The sequence below is a fragment of the Sus scrofa genome, chromosome 9 (assembly GCF_000003025.6).
Source record: "Sus scrofa isolate TJ Tabasco breed Duroc chromosome 9, Sscrofa11.1, whole genome shotgun sequence".
Lineage (NCBI taxonomy): Eukaryota > Metazoa > Chordata > Mammalia > Artiodactyla > Suidae > Sus > Sus scrofa.
In genome coordinates this window covers 38,504,379-38,525,990 of record NC_010451.4, presented here as the reverse complement: position 1 = coordinate 38,525,990, position 21,612 = coordinate 38,504,379, and the positions used below count along the sequence as shown (strand labels likewise).

The 21,612-nt window shown below is 35.7% G+C and overlaps 1 protein-coding gene across 1 annotated transcript in view; it reads left to right on the top strand.

Annotated features, from left to right (window-relative positions):
- Positions 1-21,612, top strand: part of ARHGAP20 (Rho GTPase activating protein 20) — a 111,173-nt gene that overhangs the window by 56,231 nt on the left and 33,330 nt on the right. Inside the window, 5 exon segments of the mRNA XM_021062754.1 lie at positions 3,033-3,197; positions 8,276-8,425; positions 13,490-13,531; positions 14,446-14,530; positions 17,321-17,398. Coding sequence (XP_020918413.1) covers positions 3,033-3,197; positions 8,276-8,425; positions 13,490-13,531; positions 14,446-14,530; positions 17,321-17,398 — 520 coding nt within the window.

Here is a 21,612-nt window from a genome sequence, read left to right as displayed (position 1 = left end):
TGCTCTTTCCATGAACAGATATAGTCATTCCCATAGTACTGTTTATGCAGCTGTCTTTGTATGATTACATATCTACATTTCCACTTGTGATAATCTCTTCCAAGCGCTGGCTACCTGCCTTATTTGCCCATGCCACCTAGTCCACTGGTAATTTCACACTCAGTATATGTGACGCTGCCCTCATCTCTTTTACCCCAGCCTCGAAAGGCCCTTTCTCCTGTGTTCTTCACCTCTGTTAACCTCAAAAATATATATGTAAACACAGAGGACTCAGATTATCCAAAGCAATTTTTAAAGAGAAAAGTTGGTAGATTTATATGTCCTAATTTCATGATTTACTGAAAAGATAAAATGATAAGGCAGTGCAGTTTTGGCAATGATTATTTTTTTTAATTCTTTTTTATTTATTTGTTTATTTATCTTTGCTTTTTAGGGCCGCTCTTGTGGCATATGGAAGTTCCCAGGCTGGGGTTGAATTGGAGCTATAGCTGCCAGCCTATGCCACAGCCAGAACAGCACAGGATCTGAGCTGCATCTGTGACCTGCATCGCAGTTCATGGCAGCGCCAGATCCCCAGCCCACTGAGCAAGGCCAGGGATCAAACCCTCATCCTTGTGGATACTGGTTGGATTCATTTCCACTGTGCCACAATAGGAACTCCTATAGATTAATTCTTAAATAGATCTGTGAAACAGAATACAGAGCCCAGAAATAGACTCATCCTCTGTAATCATATGATTTTTCAACAAAGGTACCAAAACAATCCACTGAGGAAAGGAAAATCTTTGTGCACATGGTGCTGGGATAATAAGGTATTCATACAGAAAAACAAAATGTGGCCTTACCTTATATCATAAAACAAAATTAATTTAAGATAGATTATAGACTTAGATGTAAAAACTGAAATCATACAGATTTTAGTGGGAAGCGTAGGAGCGTATGTATCTTCATAACTTGGGGGCAGGCAAGACTTCTTAGAAAAGGAGATAAAAAGCAAATACCACTTAAAAAAATGATAAATTAGACTTCATCAAAGTTAAAAACTTTTTTAAGTTTTAAGAAAATGTATGGGAAAATCACAGACTAGGAGAAAATATTTGCAAAACACTTGACAGAGGTGACATGTATACATGGACCTGTATGTGCATATGTGTATAGATGTGTGCGTATGTGTGTATCTATCTCCAAGAGGTAGATAGATAAATATATAGATAGCTGGATAGATCCAGGATATATAAAAAATTCCTACAGCTCACTAGTGAAAAGATACATAACCCAATTTTTTTTAAGTAGGCAAAAAATTTGGAAACAATTTGGTGTTCAACATAATTAGTCATCAGAGAAATGAAAATTAAAATTTTAATGAGACACTACTATATATCCAATAGAATTACCAAATTTAAAAGATTGACAATGCCAAATGTTGACATAGTCGCGAAGCGACTAGAATTGTCTTGCAATGTTGTTGAATATATAAATTGGTACAACCACTTTGGAAAACTAACCTTAGGTTTTTTTCTAATATTAAACATGTCTCCTCTATTACGCAGCAATTCTGCTGTGAGGTATTTGTCCAAGAAAAATGAAAACAGGTCATAAAAGGACCAGTACAAGTTTAATAACAGCTTTATTCATAATAGCTAAAAACTGGAAAGAGCTCATCAATAGGAGAATGAATAAACAAATTGATACATTTATATAGTGGAATATTGTTCAACAATATAAAGGAGTGGATTACTAATAAATGTAACCAAAAAGTGCTAAGTAAAAAATACCTAACACAGAAGAGTACATACTAAGATTGTGAAATTCTAGAATAGACAAAACTAATTTTCAGTTGGAAAAAATCATAATAATGGTTGCCTTAGAGATGATGAATTAAAGGTTGACTGTTGTAAGGAATCTGAGGGATTTGAGTGCTAATCAATGAAAAAGATATGACCATTGGACAGGGTTGCATAAGAAAGGAAATCTCTCACAGCAGGAGACTATCTAGAAGCTTATGGCCAAAGGACTACCATCCAGAAGAGGAGGAGGGCGGTAGTATTCCTGGGGCGAAGGAAATTGGAGTGAGTGTCTCTGGAGATTACCGGTCTAAGTGATGGCACTCAGCAGCCCAGTGGAGAGTCTGGGCAGAGAGCTCCAAAGGGTGGTAGTGACTTAGGGGCTTATAACCACAAAATTCTATCTTGTCAGTGGCTAGCAGATGTCAGGTTTAGTTTTGTACAATAAACAAAGCAGACAAACTGTCAATGACTAAAAATGTTTGGGATTTTAAAAAAATAATTGAGTATATAAAAATGTTAGTTTGGTGCCAACAGACTTTGGAGCTAATGGAACTCAGTCTGTAACATGGATAAACAACCCAGGGGCCAATACATAGACCCCATCTTTAGCTAATTAATGTAACAACTGAAAAGGGTCAGGAGGAAATTTTTTGGAGTGATAATGTTTTATATTTTGATAAGGGTCAGGAAATATACATCTAAGAGTTGTACATTTCATTGGGCATGATGTACATGCTGAAGAATTTAGGGGGAAATGTATTGCTACACTGAAATAAAATGAAATGAATTGATAGAGGATTGGATAGGTATCTGATGAAGGAAGTATAGTAAAATTTTAACAGTAGAATCTACATTGGGATGTACATATATTTATTATGAAACTTTTAATTTTGCTTTTTGTGTGAAAAATTTTATAATGTAATGTTAAAGACTACTATGGAGATAGTCTGAGGGACCAGTTAGGAAACTATAGCATTGAATTAAAAAAAAATTGTAGAGCTTTATATTTCTTTTATTTTGGCTGCACCCACAACATGTAGAAGTTCCTGGGGCAGGGATCAAACCCATACTATAGCAGTGACCCAAGCTGCTGCACTGACAATGCCGAATCCTTAACCTACTAGTACCACAAGGGAATTCCTGAGCTTTATATTTCTTGACCAACTATTGGCTATAATTTTTTGTAGAAACTCAATGCTATACTGATCACTTGACTAAATATCTGTGGTGTTTGATCTGTTACAGAGAAAGTCCTACTGCTAGTGTGGACACGTGTGCATTTTTGTCATCATTTGAATGCTCCAATAGGACTCTGCTAATTGATGGTCGGGTAGAACTCAAAAGAGGCCTGCAGAGGCAGGAGAGATATCTTTTCCTTTTCAACGATCTGTTTGTTGTGGCCAAAGTCAAGTAAGTATAATGGACACTCTTTCCTGGTTATCATTATCAAATTGCATTTCCACTGGCAAAGGTAACTTTTTTTTTTTTTTTAATTGCTGCACCTGCCACATGTGGAAGTTCCCAGACTAGGGGTCAAATCGGAGCTGCAGCTGCCGGCCTACACCACAGCCACAGTAATGTCAGATCTGAGTCGTGTCAGCAATCTACACCACAGCTCACAGCAACACTGGATCCTTAGCTCACTGAGTGGGGCCAGGGATCAAAACCACATCCTCATGGATATTAGTCCAGTTCATTACCACTGAGCCACAACAGGAACTCCAAGATAACCTTTCTATGCAATTCTTAATTAAAAATATCTGGCCTTGGAGTCCTATCGTGGCTCAATGGTTAATGAACCCGACTAGGAACCATGAGGTTGCGGGTTCGATCCCTGGCCTTGCTCAGTGGGTTAAGGATCTGATGTTGCCGTGAGCTGTGGTGCAGGTCGCAGACGTGGCTCGGATCCCCGAGTTGCTGTGGCTCTGGCGTAGGCCAGCAGCTGCAGCTCCGATTCGACCCCTGGCCTGGGAACCTCCATGTGCTGTGGGAGCAGCTCAAGAAATGGCAAAAAGACCAAAAAAAAAAAAAAAAAAAAAATCTGGCCTCTATTATCATAACTAATATCTGAAGTGAGTTTTATGTTTGTTTTGTTTTGATTTGGTTTAAAAATAAGTTTCAATTATTTACTCACTCAACAAGTGTTCATTTAGCTCCCACTCTGTCCCATGCCCTGAAAAATAGGGTGGGTGGACGGGTACAGTGAAGAATGTGATGTGTATCGTCTTCTTTCTTGATGCTTTCATTCTAGAGTGTCTGGAGGAAATCATAGATTGTACTTAGTACTATGCAGAAAATAGGGTGAAGTGAAATATGAGGTATGTGTCAGGCAGGTATAAGCAGTGGGAAAAAAATCAATGATGAATGAAAAAGAACTAGCCATTCAGACATTAGGAAGATGAACATTCTAGGCAGAGGGAACAGCAAGTACAAAGGTGGTGGAAAAAGCTTGGCCCTTTGGAGGAGGTGAAAGAAAGCCTATGTCACTGGAGCATAATAAGCAGGAGGAGAATAATATAAATTGAGATTGGAGAAATATACAAGGATTTTTGTGGGCTGCATTAATTATCTGTTGCTGTATAACAAATTATCACAAAACGTAACAGTTTATACATTTCTCTGAGTCAAGAATCTAGGAGTGGCTTAGCTGGTGGTTCTAGCTCAAGGGCCCTCATAAGGTTGCAATCAAGCTGTTGAGCAGGGTTATAGTCATCTCAAAGCTTAACTGGAGCTAGAGAATTTTGAAACCTCCCAGATTGCTCATCTGGATCCTGGCAGGCCTAGGTCCTTAATGGCTGTTGGCTAGCAGCTAAAGTTCATCTCCATGTAGGTCTCTCCAGAGGGCTACACATAATATGGTAATGTTTCCTTCAAAGCGAAAGATCCATGAGAATGAGGAAGGTAGGGTGTAAAGGAGAAAACACCCGACATAGAAGCTGCCTTCTTTTATAACCTAATATTCAAAGGGGTATACTCTCATTCCTGATGTATACTATTAGCCGCACAGATCAACCTTGGTACCGTTGGAAGGGAACTACACCAAAATGTGAATATCAGGAAGCCAGAATCATTGGGGCATCTTGGAGGCTGGGCACTACAAGGGCTATGATAGACATTTGGATTTTATTCCAAGTAGTTTTAACCAAGGAAGTGGCATAATGTGCTACATATTTTTAGAATATTTTTCTGGCTGTAATAGGTAATAGATTAGAGGATAGACAGAGTAGAAGCAAGAAGACTGGACAGGAGGTTATTATAGTAGATCTGATGAGAAATAAAGAGGCCAAAATAAAAAAAAAATTTTAAATAAAGAAATAAAGACGCCTTTAACCTGGGAAATGGCAGTTAAATGATGGATGAAGATATATGTGGGGTATACCTTAGAGGTAACCAAATGAATTCACTTTTCATTCAACACTAAATGCCAGTGCAGTTAAGATCCAACCTAACACATAGTGGTTGCAACTTGCTCTGTCCCCCTTTCTCATTGTTTATGAAACATCATAAAAGAGTAGGTTTGCAAAGTCAATCTCATCAAAGATATTTTTGGTCATTAGAGAATGGTAAACACTTTAAGTGCTTTTTTCTACTATCTGTACCATCACACCTAAAGTTACACCATAAATGTTATGCTATATCATACATAAGACATGGATGGCGAGATCAAGGCTATGCGAGCAGGAGACTGCTCCCACATAAAAACAGCCTTCCACTGGGTCACTTTGCTGTACAGTAGAAATTGACAGAACACTGTAAACCAATGATAGTGGAAAAATAAAAATAACTTAATAAATAAATAAACAGCCTTCCAAGACCACAATAGATAACTTTTTCCCAAACTCACCAAGTGAGAAAAATATAAGTAAAATGAGGAAGCAGAGGAATCACTCCCAATTAAGCCATAGAATCATAGCTTTACATTTTTTTAAAAAAAATGAGATTTTTAATGTTTATGAGCATCAGAGTATTTGGGAAGAAATTGATATTTTCTGTTAATAGCCATAGAGTACCTATTTGTAATTTACTGAAGGGAAGGGAAAGTGGTTATTTCACATACTCTTTAGCCATCACTATTCTCGTATTTTATTTCCTAAACAAATAGGGAGGTAATGATGAATTCTGTTTAGATCGCAAAGATGAAATGAGAGTAAGTTCTGACTATTAATTCACTACCCAGTAGAATTGCCATCAGGCATTTGTGGAATATACCATGTTATCCACCCTAAAACATGTATAATGGACCATCTCCATCGTAGAAAGGAGGGAATCTCCCTAGAGTCCTGTGTATTTCAACAGTGCACTGGGATTCCTTCCAGTATTAAGATCAAAGAATAGGAAAATAAATATATATTTTATCTTAATTATTTTGTGGTAAGGGACTGCATTCTAGAAATAGTTGATTTCAGTGGGTGAGAAGGTTGTTTTGTTTTTCTCACCCAGTTCACATTTAAAAGATTCATACTTTTAAATTTCTATTAGAAATCGAAAGTGAAAAATCTGAAGAAACTCTGACCCTAAGACTCTCCATCTAAATATAAAGCTTTATTAGAGTACTTGTTTTAAATATTTTCTAACTTTATGGACATACATGTTCATGAGATTTCTCCCCCCACCTCCATAATAAACAGTCCCATCAGAAAGCCTTGTAGGTAAGATTCGAAAAAGGCTCAAAATAGAAAAGCTGAAGGAGAGATCATGGAAACATAGTCCCCTCCAGATGCTTCGTAAGAATGGCTATATCCAGGGCTTTTTTATAAGTATATAATGGTTATGTGCGTAAATAAGCCCAAGAGTCAACCCTTTCGCTTTCAGATTGTGCTTGACTTGTGACAAATTACTTAATCTCCTTGTAACAACATTTCCTTATCTATAAATGTTTGAGGGTTCAACTAAATAATAACATGTAAACTATTTGCATCAGTGACTGGGCCAATGGTAAGTTCTCAATAAGTATTGACCAAGAAGTAGTAACCAACAGTAAGATGGAAATATTGTTTACACTTTTAGACAGCTTGTTTTTTGTATAAGAAGGATAATCTTGGCACTTTATTGATCTAGAGAAGGACTGTTGGAATGACCCCTTTTTCTGGATAAACTGATGTACAAGTTCCCACATAGTATCTGAAGTAGCTAATATAAAGAAAAACACGAAAAAAAAAAAAACGAAATGTATGAAAAGAAATATTGAAACATACTTTTCCTTCCAAAAGATTCATCATTTCAGCTTTTTGTTACCTAAATAGCTGCCATTAAGAAATAAGATTTTTAAAAGAAGAAAAGGAAGTAAGATTTTACTTCGAGTCTATTTTACTTTAAAAAATCTGTTTATTTATAGAAATAGGGTGAATAATACTGAAGTGAAATATAGAATGAAGCTATTGTGCCACAGAGCACTTTTCTATTATGTTTTAATTGTATGTCCTACAGGAAGCATAGATGAGGCTTTGGATTTAGATTATCCTTTATTTATATGCTTGCTGCAAAATCTCTTTTCACTTTATAACTCCTACTGAGGGATTTTAGCTTTAAACATTCCATGAGGAGTTTCACAGATATTTCCATATGAAGTATCTTTGATTTCATTTTAGCTTTAGTGTCTTCTCCTGAATGATAGGAAGTACCCAAGTTTGCCTGGGGAATTTTCTTTATCCTTACCTGTGTCTTCTAACTATTTAAGTTTCAGGTCCATTATGAACATTAAAAATGTGAACTGGGTCAAGAGATTTGATGGTTTCAATATCAGAGTTCTAAGAGGCATTAGGTAGAAATTGTCAAATAGTAATTTCATTACTAATTTAAAGTAGATCACCTGGGTACTCAAAGATAAATATTAATTGTAGCAACTCAAATTAGGAAGTAAGTAATAATTCCTGGTGTCTTTTTTTTTTCCAATTTAGCTTAGAGTCTGTTTTCAGCCTACAGTTTTTCTGTTCTAGTTAAAATATGAGAGGAAATGGTATGAACAAAATTTTCAGAAAGGAAATTTAAAATAACCTTTGCTTTTAAAAACTAGAAAGTCTTATTAACTACTCAGTAAATTTCTTTAATTAATTATATATATTTTTTTAGTGCATCTACCTCTCGAGGTGAAAATTTTATAAATATTTTAATATAAGGTTTATTTTTAATCTTTTGTTCAGCCACTCAAAAATTTTTGGGAATGAGCAAGTTATAAATAATAAATGAATTAATTTTTTATTACAGCAGTAAGTTTAAAATTAGATTTTTAATCCAAATGCAATGCTCAACATATAGAAAAATAAGTCACACATTTATGGCTATTTGCTGCCATAAATGCAGGCATGAGGACCAACACACCAAATGTTTCAAAGGCAGCTTACCATGTTACAATATTCTGTGATAGGCACTGAATATTAAAAAAAAAAAAAAATGGTTAAGACCTTCTTTGCCCATGATTAGAGGTGAAGTCCTCATAAAGTTTAAGAAACAAAATAACAAGAAATCCTGTCTGATTTTTATTTTTCTAGACATAACAACAACTTTAAGATAAAAAATAAAATTAAATTAAGTGACATGTGGACAGCAAGCTGTGTGGATGAAGTGGAAGAAGGAAACACAAATGCCGTGAAATCCTTTGTCTTAGGCTGGCCCACAGTGAACTTCGTGGCTACGTTCAGGTGAGAGCCACAGCTTGTCCTGTTTTCCGTGGGTTAGAAACTGTGAAATACAGTCAGCTCTGTGATTTCTAGGATGGTGAGAAAAAAGTTAATCAAGTTTTGTTCACCTACTTTTTAAAGGAAAATATTCTATTCTGATTGGTTTATTCTAAAGCCAGTAACTCATCTTTTGGTACACCCCCAGTAAGACACCTTATGCCTTAGGTTTCTCCCAAAGAGCTTTTTATTAAAATGTGTGAAAGGTAATGGTAAATACTGAGAACTCTTTGAGTCATTTACTTTAGTTTGAGCTGTGATTTTAAAAGGGGCTACTGAAACACCTCAAAGATCATGGAAGAGGAGTAGAGAGGTCAGATCTCTAGCACCCCCCACTTCCAACATCCCCTTCCCTCATGTTCAGGTATTGTTTTATATAGAGAGCTTTCACACTGGCTTTTTAAACCACTGAAACAGACCTGTGTTGAAACAAATTTTATAAAATACTCTAGTAAGACTTGAATAACTGGTTTATACTCCCAAATTTTCTTTTTTAAAAAATGGTTTTTAATTATAGAAAATAAATTTAACATCATGAAATAATGCAGTTCCTAAAACTATGCATCGTGTTCTGATTTGATATCTAAAGAGATGTGACAGTCAAAAGCAAATTTGTGATTCAAGGGCTGAAAGTCAGTTTCTTAAGACTTCCTCCTTGGCTGGGATTAAGTTAAAGAATGTATGAATAGAAAATGTTTGTGCTCTTATCCTGAACATGCTAAATTGGCACTTTTCAGTTCAGGGTAAGCATACAACTCAAACTTTTGATTTTGAAAAATTGCGCACTTAAATCTGATATTTGTTTTGCATTTAAAAGAGCTGTTTTTCATCACATGTGCACAACATATTTCTTTCTGCTTCTCACGCCCACCAAATTCTTTGGGCATCATCCTAAAGCCAGGTAACTAACTATTGTTAAGCCGTTAATCTTCTAATAAAGGAAAGCCATGCCATTAAATTCTGTTATGCACTATTGGCCTACCACAATATTTTAAGAACTTACTTGGAAGAACCATGTATTTGTAGCATTCTCTGCATATCTTTTTTTCTATGAGTGACTTCTTTCAATAATATCATTTTCTATTGTTTAATCTCCTTGGAGTTTACAACTGAAAGGAAGCAATTTCAAGTGAGGGGTGGGACTACGTGACATCTTAATCAAGGAGTTTCCATGAAACATTTTTTAAGAAGAAGGGAAAATGTAGAAACAAGTTCTGCACACCTTTGTAATTCCTTAAAAAGTGTAGTACTTTAATAACCAAATGATTAACATCACTAACGATGTCATGTGAATATAATCTACCCTTTGATAGAATGCGATGAGAAGAGCAATTCACCTCTGTGGTATTTCTCCCCAAAACCCATAACCTCAGTCTAATCATGAGAAAGATATCAGACAAGTCCAAATTGAAGGATGTTCTATAGGGTGGTCTGACCAGTAAACCTCAAAATTGTCAAAGTAAAAAAAAAAAAGAAAGAAAGAAAAAAAGAAAAGAATAGAAAAGGTCACTAAGGAGACATGATAAATAAATGTAATGTGGTATTCTGAAATGGATCCTAGAACAGATAAAGGACATTAAGGGAAAAACTAGTGAAATATAATAGTCAATAGTTTAGTTAATAGTGATGTACCAATACTGGTTTCTTAGTTTGACAGATATGCTATAATAATATAAGAGGATAATATTAGAGGAAACTAAAAACTGGATGTAAGGTACACAGGGATTTTCTCTTCTTTCTTTGCAACTTTTCTGGAAATCTAAAATTATTTCAAAATTAAAAGATTACTCTTTTAAAAAAGTTGTGTTGAAGCGTTTGGACTCTGGTATGGCAGAGTGAGGTCTTAACAGACTGACCACTCTACAGATAATAACTGTAAACTCTGAACAAAATACAACAACTACTACCTGAAGGTGCTGGAAAGTGAACAAAAGTTGGCATATTTTGCAGAAGAATTGAAACTTGGAAGAAGGCACCAGCAGTGGGTGAGTTTCCTATTTTCAAGGCATTAGCCTGAAGGCAAGCTGCAGTCACATCATGGTGCAAGGCAACTAAATTGACAAAAACACACAGTTTTTCTTGGCTGAAAAACTAAAATCAGAATCTAGGGAAGCCTCGGCCACAAGAACCTAAGGGAGGAAATGTGTAAAAGGAGAGTATCAGAGAAGGGAAGCTCCAAATTTTTTGTTTAGACTCTGCCCAAGTCTCTGGCTGAATGTGGGACTTGGTGCCTCACACCCAGCTCTAGCCCATCCATCTCCAGCTACACTTTCTACCAGGGCTATAGCTGCCAGCACACACCGAGGAGAGATGTGACTTCCATCCATGTCAAATCCAACTCTCCCACCAAGGGTACTGGGCACACAGCAGTCTGTATAGGGAGGAGCCCACCGAAGAACACCATTTGAAGACTATAATAGGTAACTGTTGCACCAAAATCCATAGAGGCAGATGTCATTGAGCAAAACGAAAAGTCAGAGGAACTGGTTCAATTGAGAAAGCAAGGGAAAACCCCAGAAAAAATAATGAAACAGAAATAAACAATTTATCAAAGAATGCAAAGCATTTATAATAAAAATATTAATCGGATTAGGGAAAAGAATAGATGAACAAAGTGAAATATTTTAATGTGAAACTAGAAAATATAAAACAACCCAATTAGAAACAAAGAATGAAAAGCCAAAAAAACATTCTAGAGGAATGAATAGCAGACTAAGTGACCTGGAAGATGGGATCATAAAAATCACCTGATCAGAAGAGCAAAAAAGAAAATATTTTAAAATATGAAAAGTTTAATAGATTCTAGGACAACATTAAGCTTACTAACATTTGCACTATAGAGGTCCCAGAAGAAGAAGAAAGGGAAAATGGGATAAAAATATATGTCAAAAAATTATGATTGAAAATGTCCCAAATCTGAAGAGAGCAACAGATACCAAGGTATAGGAAGCACACAGAGGATCCCAAACAGGACAGAAAGGAGTGGCATTATGTAGTCAAAGTGCTGAAAGGGGGAAACCTACAATCTGTGACACTCTACCTATCAAGATTATAATTTAGAACCAAAGGAGAGATGAAGGACTTCTCAGAAAGCACAAATTAAAAGAATTTGTCAATACTAGCCCTACCCTAAAAGAAATGTTAAAGGATCTGCTCTAAGTGGAAAAGACATAAGAACCTGTAGGAGAGGGAAAACTCCACTAGGAAAGGCAAGTAAAGAGTGAGGACTGAAGATCAACCACCTAAGTAAGCCAGTATGAAAATAAAAGACAAAAAAAATTGTAACAGTAGCTATAACTACAATAAAATAAAGGAATAAGCATTAAAAAGTAAAATATAACATCAAAAACAAAAAATATAGGAGAGTAAAAAATGTAGATATTTTAGAATGTATTTGAACTTAAATGACTACGTTTAAAACAAGTAGATATAGTTATAGGTCAACATATATGAACTACATGGTGACCATAAATTAAAAACCTACAATAGATACTCAAAAACTAAAAAGAAAGGAGTGTAAGCATACTACCAAAGAAAAGCATCAAACCACATGGGAAGAAACAGAAAGAAAAGAAATGACAAGAGAAGAACTACAAAAACAACCAGAAAACAGGTAGTAAAATAGCAATAAGTACATACCTATCAATAATTACATGTCAGTGGACTAAGTGCTCCAATCAAAAGATACAGGTGGCTTATTGGATTTTTTAAAAAAGGCCATCAAACAAACAAAATTATTCTGTTTTGTTAAAAGTCAGGATAGTGGGAACTAATGCCTGAAAAGGAACCACAAGAAAACCTCCCAATGTGCTTTTCTGTTTCATAATCTGGGTGCTCATCACGTGGGTGTGTTCAATTTGTGAAAATTCTCCAAACTGTACATTTAAGCATTGAACAGTTTTCCCATGGGTCTTCAGTGTCAATAAAAAGTTAAAAGTTTAAAAAAAATACTGTGTGTTTAATGGGACACTTAAATTGTTTGAAAAAATTTAAAAGTCTAAAGAAAACTCACCTGTTTTCCAACATAGATTTTTGCTAAATCAATACAATATTTGACATAAGCGAACCTAGAGTATCTTCTACTTAGAAAAGGAGAAGGTATGAAAGATAGTAAGAAGTTGTGGGAGATGAAAATTGGTCAGTGGCAAAAGAGAAATAATGCACTTTCTATGACCAATCTTGGGAGACTGTTTATGGAGAAAATTGCTAAGCAACAACGAAATAAATTACGTATTTGTTAAGTATATTTATCTGAAACAAGAAAATAACTAGGGTTTCCAGCTTCTTTGAGAAGATTAGAAATATGATTTTAAAAGCTAGTGAGATAATAAGACCATATAGAAATAAACTTTAAGTTGTTTTAACTTTAAGAATTAAATGCAGCAGTGACTTTAGCAGAAAAATTAATAATCAGTAGTTATTTAGTTGTAAATGAATTGATCCTAATGAGAGGATTATAGTAATTAGGAATAAGTTTTCTATCAACTAATTTGCTAAGTTATAAATAATCCTGCCATATGTTTAGAGAAATAAATGTTTCTTCTGACAACAGACTGGTTTCTGGACCAAGATATTGCCATCAATATGCCAAATTTCTCCATAATCTCAAATTAAGCACAATTTCTGTTTGCATGGCACTTAAAACTATAAGACACTCTGAGGTAATTAGCGCAGTTTTACAGATGTTTAAATCAAAGCTGAGAGATATTTGGGGATTTTCCCATGACGGTATATCTTGCATATATTTTTGAAACCAGGTGTTTGAATTCCTAATCAAGCACTTTTCCCACTATAATGAAACCACTTGTAGAAGAGCCATAAAGTAAGAAACCAGGTCTGTCTTGGACCCACCCGAGAGGTTTTAATAAAAATACGCTTGACTGTGTAGTTCTTCCTCGTGGCCATTACTTCAGGGCTCTCCAGAACAGTTGTGTGCACTCACATGCTTCGTCTGGATTGACAATCTTAATTTGTTAGAACAAGTATTGTACGTGGTTTAATTTTCTCTCCCCTTTTCTCTGATTGCAGTTCTCAAGAACAGAAGGACAGATGGCTCTCTCTCCTTCAAAGGTATTTTTCAGTATCCATATTTTTAATCTCTAAGGTGCAGTTAAATGAATTAAGCTTTTCTCTGCAGGGATGTGCCCCCAAATTATCTCCCTTCTCAGTAGAAATTTGTTCATTGGTTCTCAAAATGTGCTGATGTTTAGACTGTATACTAGCCACTACTGACTATAAATAATGTTCTCTCATTACATGTACTTCTTACTTTCTAGGAAGGAGAACAGTAAGGTCTAGTTACATCATTCCAGACAGAAATTAGTAATCTCTCCCATCTTGTTCCGTATCACCAACCCACTATTTGCAGCTAATAGTTTCCTCAAAGCATGTATTCAGTTTCCATACTCGGAGGGTTTTCTGCTGAGCATCTCAGTATTCAGTTATTTTCTCTACCTTTGAGCTTACAGACTAAAATGGTCAATTGAGGTTCATTTCTTATTCCCATAGTCCGTCCCTCTTTCCCTGCTGTCCCTTCCCAAGCATGGAGACAAACCAAGAAATATAGCCCACTGGGCAGCTCAGTAAGAAGTAAAAGGTGGTTGTTTTGTTTTGGTCCCATAAAGTATTATTATATATGCTCCTGTACTTAGCCCTAAGATCCCGGGCCCATCCAGAGAAGGCAGGCAACCTTTGAGGATAAAACATCGCCCAGAGGTGCCTTAACCTGACTGGCTTCTCAAGCCTCACTTGAGATGGATCTTCTCTGGTCTGTTTTGTGCCCATGCCTAATGTCCTGAGAATTTTTAAAGTTCTCTTCCAACCCATAATGTAATCTGACTTTGCTGAGTCTTTCCATCTGTCTTTTTTAAAAATAGCATATAAGTATTTTGAAAATATTAGCAAAATAGATTGATTTTAAAATAAGCCATTAGCAAAACCCATCTGACTCAGTGTTGTTTTGGGTTGTTGTTGCATTTGATTAGATACATCAATCTAGAGAAAGAGAAGGACTACCCGAAGAGCATTCCCCTCAAAGTCTTCGCCAAGGACATTGGGAATTGTGCCTATGTAAGTGTTTCTAAGCCAGAAAATTAAATTCCAAGTCCCTGCATAAGGCAGAACACTATGGATTAAAAAAAAATAGAAACAGTCAGACAGACAGACAAACAGACTGTGTACATGCTGTGGAAGGTAGGCGTTTAGAAATACCGCTATTGGGGGAAAGTGCAGTTTCCTGGGCACATGTGTATCTTTGTATATGTGAAAGTAACCCTTGAGAAATGAAGCAGGAGAAATTCATATTAACTACAGTATCTAACATTTGCACTTGGAAAGAACATTGCTTGTCAGATGTCTCATTCCTTCCTCTGGCATTAGTGTTTCTCTGGATCCTTTCAATAGCAGCCATGGAGGCTTACAGTAAAGCCATTTCTACAAGGAGGTATTTCCCATTAGTGTTAAACAATTTTTTCCAACTTGTCACTTCTTAAGTAGAGAGTAGTTTTAGAAAGTTCTTCCTTCTTTGAGTTTTTAGTTATTGAATCCCTCAGGTTAATAAATGGATGAGCTGGGAGAGACGACATTTTTAACAGAGCAGCATGTTCCCACCTTACCGTTCTTATCATTTTGGTCAAATAAAAATTGTCTCCTTAGCTCCTTAGCCGTAGTTGCTATGTGGAATTTGATGACCGAAATATAATATACGTGCCAAGATGGCATCCAGGATGAACAAAGAAGTGGAAACACATTTTTATGATACAGTGGATTGCCACACTTCACAGTAGCTCTAGATCACACAGAATAGTTTTGTGTGTGGAAAAATATGTAGTACAAAACAGTTACGTTTGGGGCAAAAGTTATGCACGTGTTCAGGATGCCAGTGCTTGAGGGAAGGGCTCACGTGGTGGTATGAGACTACAGAAATCCTCTGTAGCAAAGGAAGGAGGGGAGAGAAACACCACTGGTTTTCTGCTGACATTGATTCATTTGTTATGGCAGTTGGTTACATTCAGGAGTCAGTGTTTGGCAAGAGTGTGCTTGAGAAAGGACTGGTTTTGGAAGAGAAGACGAGGTGTGGTTGGATTGGGTGCTCTGTTTAGTCACTAGTGCCCCGGTTAAGTCCATGATGGTAGGACGCACTATCCCTTGCCTTCTGAAGTTGCTTCACACCAAGAGTCTCCTTTCAGAGAGTGCTGCTTCCAGAAAGAGTGACTTTCCCCAGTAGGAGGGCATGCATGAGAAGCCTTCTTTATCCTTGAGTTTTAGTTATGCACTGCCTGTTAGTGAATCCTGCTAATATGAACAAAATAGTAACATTCTCATTTGTGTCTCTTTACTCATTTACTTATCTGCTAAAACTCATTTGTTACATCTTATCAGAGAGGCCTGTAGGGAAAAATACACACCCTGTAGTTACTGTTTTGAACATATGTTATCTAATATTAAGAAAACTCATCTTAGAAACCAGGTACATTGGGAGTGATTATTAGTATTATGGGAAATATCCTTCACTTTACAAAAGACTTTATAGAATGTTTCTTAAAATTAAATGGATGGGCTTTCTGACTTAAAAAAGCAGAAGGCTTTCATGATAATTCTGTCTCAAGTTAAAGCCCAACATGTAAAACATCTCTGCCGCTCTAGTAGGAGACAAACGCTAAGCCTTCCCTGATGGGTTCTGAAATATTTTTGCATCTTCGGAGCTATAAGGAACACAATTTGAAAGCAGTTAACAAACTTGAGGCAGTTTATCATGTCAAGTAATAGGCTTATAGAGATGAAATACCGTAACAGAGGGCTAAGTGATGACTTATCAGTGGATTTCACTTAGTTTTATTTTTTATCATTTTGTTTCCAAAATGAGAGTAAGCAGCAGTACTACATAAATGATAGCAGTAGTAGTATCATTTGTGCTACTTATTTGTGCCATATAAGCCCTATCACGGACACAGCCTTAATTATTGATGTATCTGATGATTATAATATCTGCATAGTAAATATTTCTTTTTTGATAGCATAGCACTGTCTTATATTTAAATAATATCTTAGAATTCAGTGAATTCTATAGATGCTCAGAATCTTGTTAATTCCATGTCTTTTTGTTGTGAACTATCTATTTTTAAGTAGTGATTTCTCATTTAGCACGGAGCTACTTGGAGATATCCCATTCAATGGCAGAGTTGGTAATAGACTTGAACTTTCTAAAATTTCAATCTGTTTGCTGGACTCATTGGTTTTAAGGCCTTTACAGATTTCAGGAATGGAAAGCTCAGTAGCCACAGTGCCTAACATACAGAAAGTGCTCAATAAATAAAGGGGCTTTTAATTCTAAACTTGAAATGTCTTTTATAACCAGCTCTTATTCTGATTTTACCTAAACTGACTTTTTACCGTGCAAAGAAATGAAAACCCACACTCTGAAAACAGTACTCAGGAAGAACTAGAAAGCATTCTAACCCTCTCCCTTTTTTACTGTGTGTTGCTTTATGGAGACAGTCGTGGACATGATGTGGAGGACCAACCTCAGTGATTATTTTTCGTTTGTTTTTGACGAGGAGGGTGATCCTTGTCACCTCTCCTAAATATATTTATCCTTTTTCCTTCTGGCTTAAGGTCTTCTATTTTGTGAGCCACATATTCTTTATTTTAAGAGAAAGATGTTTTATTAAAAGGCATAATATGTAATGGAATGAAAGTAAATTATAATCAAGGGTTTGTGTTCTACTTAAGTCATGTGATTTACTCTGTCAGCATGTGAAATCCAGATTTGCATGTGAACGATCATTTGGCAGTAAGTACTTGTTTGCCTATTTTAAAATCCTTTATTGATAGCTGTATTTCTTATTTTTTTCCCCACAGTCTAAAACTATAATAGTAACGAATTCAGATACAGCAAATGAAGTTATCAACAAGTCACTACCAATGCTAGGGATAAATGTAAGTTACTCTGCTAGATATTCTTAATTAAAAACAAACATTGATACTGTAGATTCTTATAAATATTATTCCTTCCATCATAGGACAGTTGATTACTAGAAACACCAAAGTTATATTTTATCCCCAATAATGTAGAAAATAAGAACAGTAAGTTTTTTATTCTTTTTGAGGGTTTGGGGGGTTTTTTAATTGAAGTGTAGTTGACTTACAACAGTATATTAGTTTCACGTGTACGACATAGTGATTTCATGTTTTTATAGATTATATTCCATATAAAAATATCATAAACTATTGGCTATGTTCCCTGTGCTGTACATCACATCCATATACCTTATTTCTTTCATACCTGCCAGTTTATACCTCTTAATCCCCTTCACCTGTCTTGCCCTTCCTCCTACCCCACAATTCCTTAGGAACTCTAGTTTATTCCCTGTATGTCTGTTTCTTTTTTTTATACCTGTTCATTTGTTTTATTTTTCAGATTCCACATAAAAGTAAATACATATGATGTTTGTCTTTTTCTATCTGAATTATTTCACTAAGCATAATACACCCCAAGTCTGTTCATATTGTTGCAAATGGAAAAATTTTCATTCTTATTTGTGGCTGAGAAATATTCTACGTGTATCTATAAATATATGCAGATATCTGTAGATATGTATGCCGTATATTCTTCATCTGTTTTTCTGTTGATGGTCACTTCGGTTGCTGATGTGAACATTGGGGTGCATATATCTTTTCAAATTAGTTTTTCTGTTTTCTTTGGATATATATGCAGAAATGAAATTGCTGGATCATATCTTTAATTTTTTGAGGACCCTCCATTGTTTTCCATAGTGGCTGTGCCAATTTACATTCTTAGCCATGTAAGTGGTATAGTGTAGGAGGGTTCCCTTTTATCCACATCCTTGAAAACATTTGTTATATGTGTTCTTGCTGATGAAAGCCATTCTGAAAGATGTGAGTTAATAACTCATTATTGCAGTTGTACTTGTTAGCTAGCCATCTATAAGTCTTCTTTGGAAAAAAGAAGTTCTTCTGCCCATTTTGAATTTGGTTGGTTTTTTTGAGAATTGAATTATATCAGCTATTTAAATATTTTGGGTATTAACTCCTTGTTGCTCATATCATTTGCAAATGTCTTCTCCCATTCTATATGGGAGTTTTGTCAGTGGTCTCCTTTGCTTGCAGAAACTTTTAGTTTAATCAGGTCTCCTTTGTTTTTTTTTGCTTTTATTTATTTTGTCTTGTGAAACAGATCCAAAAATATATATATTTTTGCAATTCATTTCAAAGAGTGTTCTGCCTGTTTTCTTCTGGGAATTTTATGGTTTCCAGTTTTACATTTAGGCCTTTAATCTATTTTTACTTTATTTTTGTATATGGTAGGAAATATATTCTAGTTTCATTATTTTACATGTAGCTGTGCAGTTTTCCCAGCATCATTTATTGAAGAGATTATCTTTTCTCCATTATATATTCTTGCCTCCTTGTCATGGATTAATTGGCCATAGGTATGTGGGTTTATTTCTGGGTACTCTGTTATGTTCAATGGATCTATGTGTCTATTTTTGTGCCAGTACCATACTGTTTTGATTACAGTAGCTTTGTAGTATAGTATGAAGTTAGGGATCATGATATCTCTAGTTTTTTGTTTTTGTTTTTGTTTTTTTTCAAGATTTCTTTGGCTATCTGGGTCTTTTATGTCTTTTGTAGAAATTTTAGGATTATTTTTGTAAAAAATGTCATGGGTGTTTTGATAGAGATTGCATTAAATATGTCAGTTGCTTTGGATAGTATGAATATTATAGCAGTATTAATCCTTACAATCATTTATCATAGGTTATCTTTCCATTTATTTGTACTGAGTTCAGTCTCCTTAATCAGTGATTTCACAGCATAGGTTTCACAGCATAGGTCTTTCACCTGGATCAGTGAAGTTTTAATATATTAGCTTAATATCAAATGCTGTTCTTCCACTCCCACATTATATCCTGTGTGCACTACAAAGCATAATAAGATTCGACTATAATTTCAGAGTGGTAATGATAAGTATTTTTTATCCGTATACATTTGGGGGGTGGTATAAGATTCTTAAAAAGAAAGTTTCAGCCTCCTTCCCCCTTCTCACTTGTCCCTGTATATTATTCTTTCCCTGCTTCCTCCCCTGCTTCTTCTTCCTTACCTAGTTATTCACTTACTAGCCCAAGATTCAGTCAGTGTCAGGGTGATGAATTCTGATGGATTTGTTCTATAGTAGAACTTTTATGTAAAGAACATATGGCCAAAAACAGTATTCACTGGTTGTAGGCCCAGAGAATCAGGTAAATGGTACCTCTAATGAATTGGTAAATTAAAAAATAAGCTTTGGATTTCACCATGGATTTAAAGATCTTTAGCACACACACACCACATTTTCCCCTGTTTTTTTTTTTTTTTTTTTTTTTTTTTGGTCTTTTCTGGGGCCGCTCCCGTGGCATATGGAGGTTCTCAGGCTAGGGGTCGAATTGGAGCTATAGATGCTGGCCTACACCAGAGCCATAGCAACGTGGGATCCGAGCCTAATCTGCAACCTATACCACAGCTCACAGCAACACCGGATCCTTAACCCACTGAGCAAGGCCAGGGATCGAACCCACAACCTCATGGTTCCTAGTCGGATTCGTTAACTACCGCACCACAACAGGAACTCCTCCCCTGTTTTTCTTGTAGCTTCTGCTTCTTGTTTCATGGGGCAATGATGAGCTTTTGAGATTTTATTAATAGAGAAGATTGGAATGTTTGAGGATGAGATAGGGAAAGAGAATTGGAAATTCTCATGTCCCCCCTACTGGTACATAAACACGACACTGGTGGGTATGTTATTAAAGGAAGTGACTTTCAGAAGGATGAAAACTCAAGGAAGCACTTGAACAATGCCGTTTCTTGAGTGAGTTCTCTATAAATATGAAAACACGGTGTTCCTAAGATGTGACACAACAGATACTTAAGATATGCCATAGTCTTAACTGTATTTTGATTTGCTTTCACACATACTATCATAAGCCCTTAAGAACTCAGGGAAACCAAAATTTAGATTGAGAAATCTGATTTATTTTAGTTAAATTTAATGATATATTTAAGATGTAAGTAAATATGGATATGCACTAGGTAAAGCAGACACCTCTGCATTGACCTCTAAGTTTACAAAATTATACACTGGAAGAGAGTGAGTAGTTTAAGGGAGATTAATTAATGACATGACTCATGTGCTTATTTATGCCTTTCTTTTAGATAAAGTGATCATATTAAGTATATTTCTATTCAGTATAATTAGGAATTGAGGTAGTTCGGTTATACTGTTCTAAGGGCTTATTAAAGTATTTTCAGACACAACAAAAAAAAAGAAAAGATTTTTATTAGATTACTCTATCTGTTTGCAATAAGGAAGTGACCAAGTAGGGGAGGGATCTGGTTGGGGTTATTTCCCAGCCAAGACCCGCCATTCATTGTAAGGTCAGGGCTAAGATTTTTAATCAGAAGATAAAGGCAAGAATATTAAATATTGCCAATCTGTTCTAATTTCATTTCAAACATTTTTGCTTTGTCTCTATAGAGGATACAACAAAGTTTGTATAATTTAGTATTATCTCTTTCAAGTGGTACTTTTAGTATTGCTGGATCATAATTCTGCTAGTGAACAGTTTCATTGTTCCCCATAATGGGGCCTGTTCTCTAGACAGTGTTCTCGTTTTTTCTATCCCCAGGACTGGACTTGCCCAAAGTAAAACCAGTGTAGACTGTGCCAGCTACCCATCTCCTCAAAGTCCCTTGTCATTCTTCTCCTTGCACTCAGAAGCAGCTAAGCTAATAATCAGCCTTTGAGATTTTACTTTTTCATCATAGACACAGCAGTGTTATGGCTTTCTGCATAACAAGGTTGTGTTCGCAGGAGATTAAGTCCAGTATTCTCTGAGAAACGCATTGACATAGCAGAAGTCAGGACTCCAAAAAAGATTGATTAACCTTTTAGAAAACCAAAAAGTTTCTTCTGACTTTGTAAAAAGGCATACATATGATTTCACATTCTGTGGATTTCCCATAAGAGTGAGGGCCTGATTCCATTGCAGTTTATGGATGCCTAGTCATCCCTAGAGAAAAGGGGCAGGATTCCTGAGTCCTCATTGGGGATTAGAGAAAGAGAGGCAAGTTATAGGAATCACCACTGCCATCTT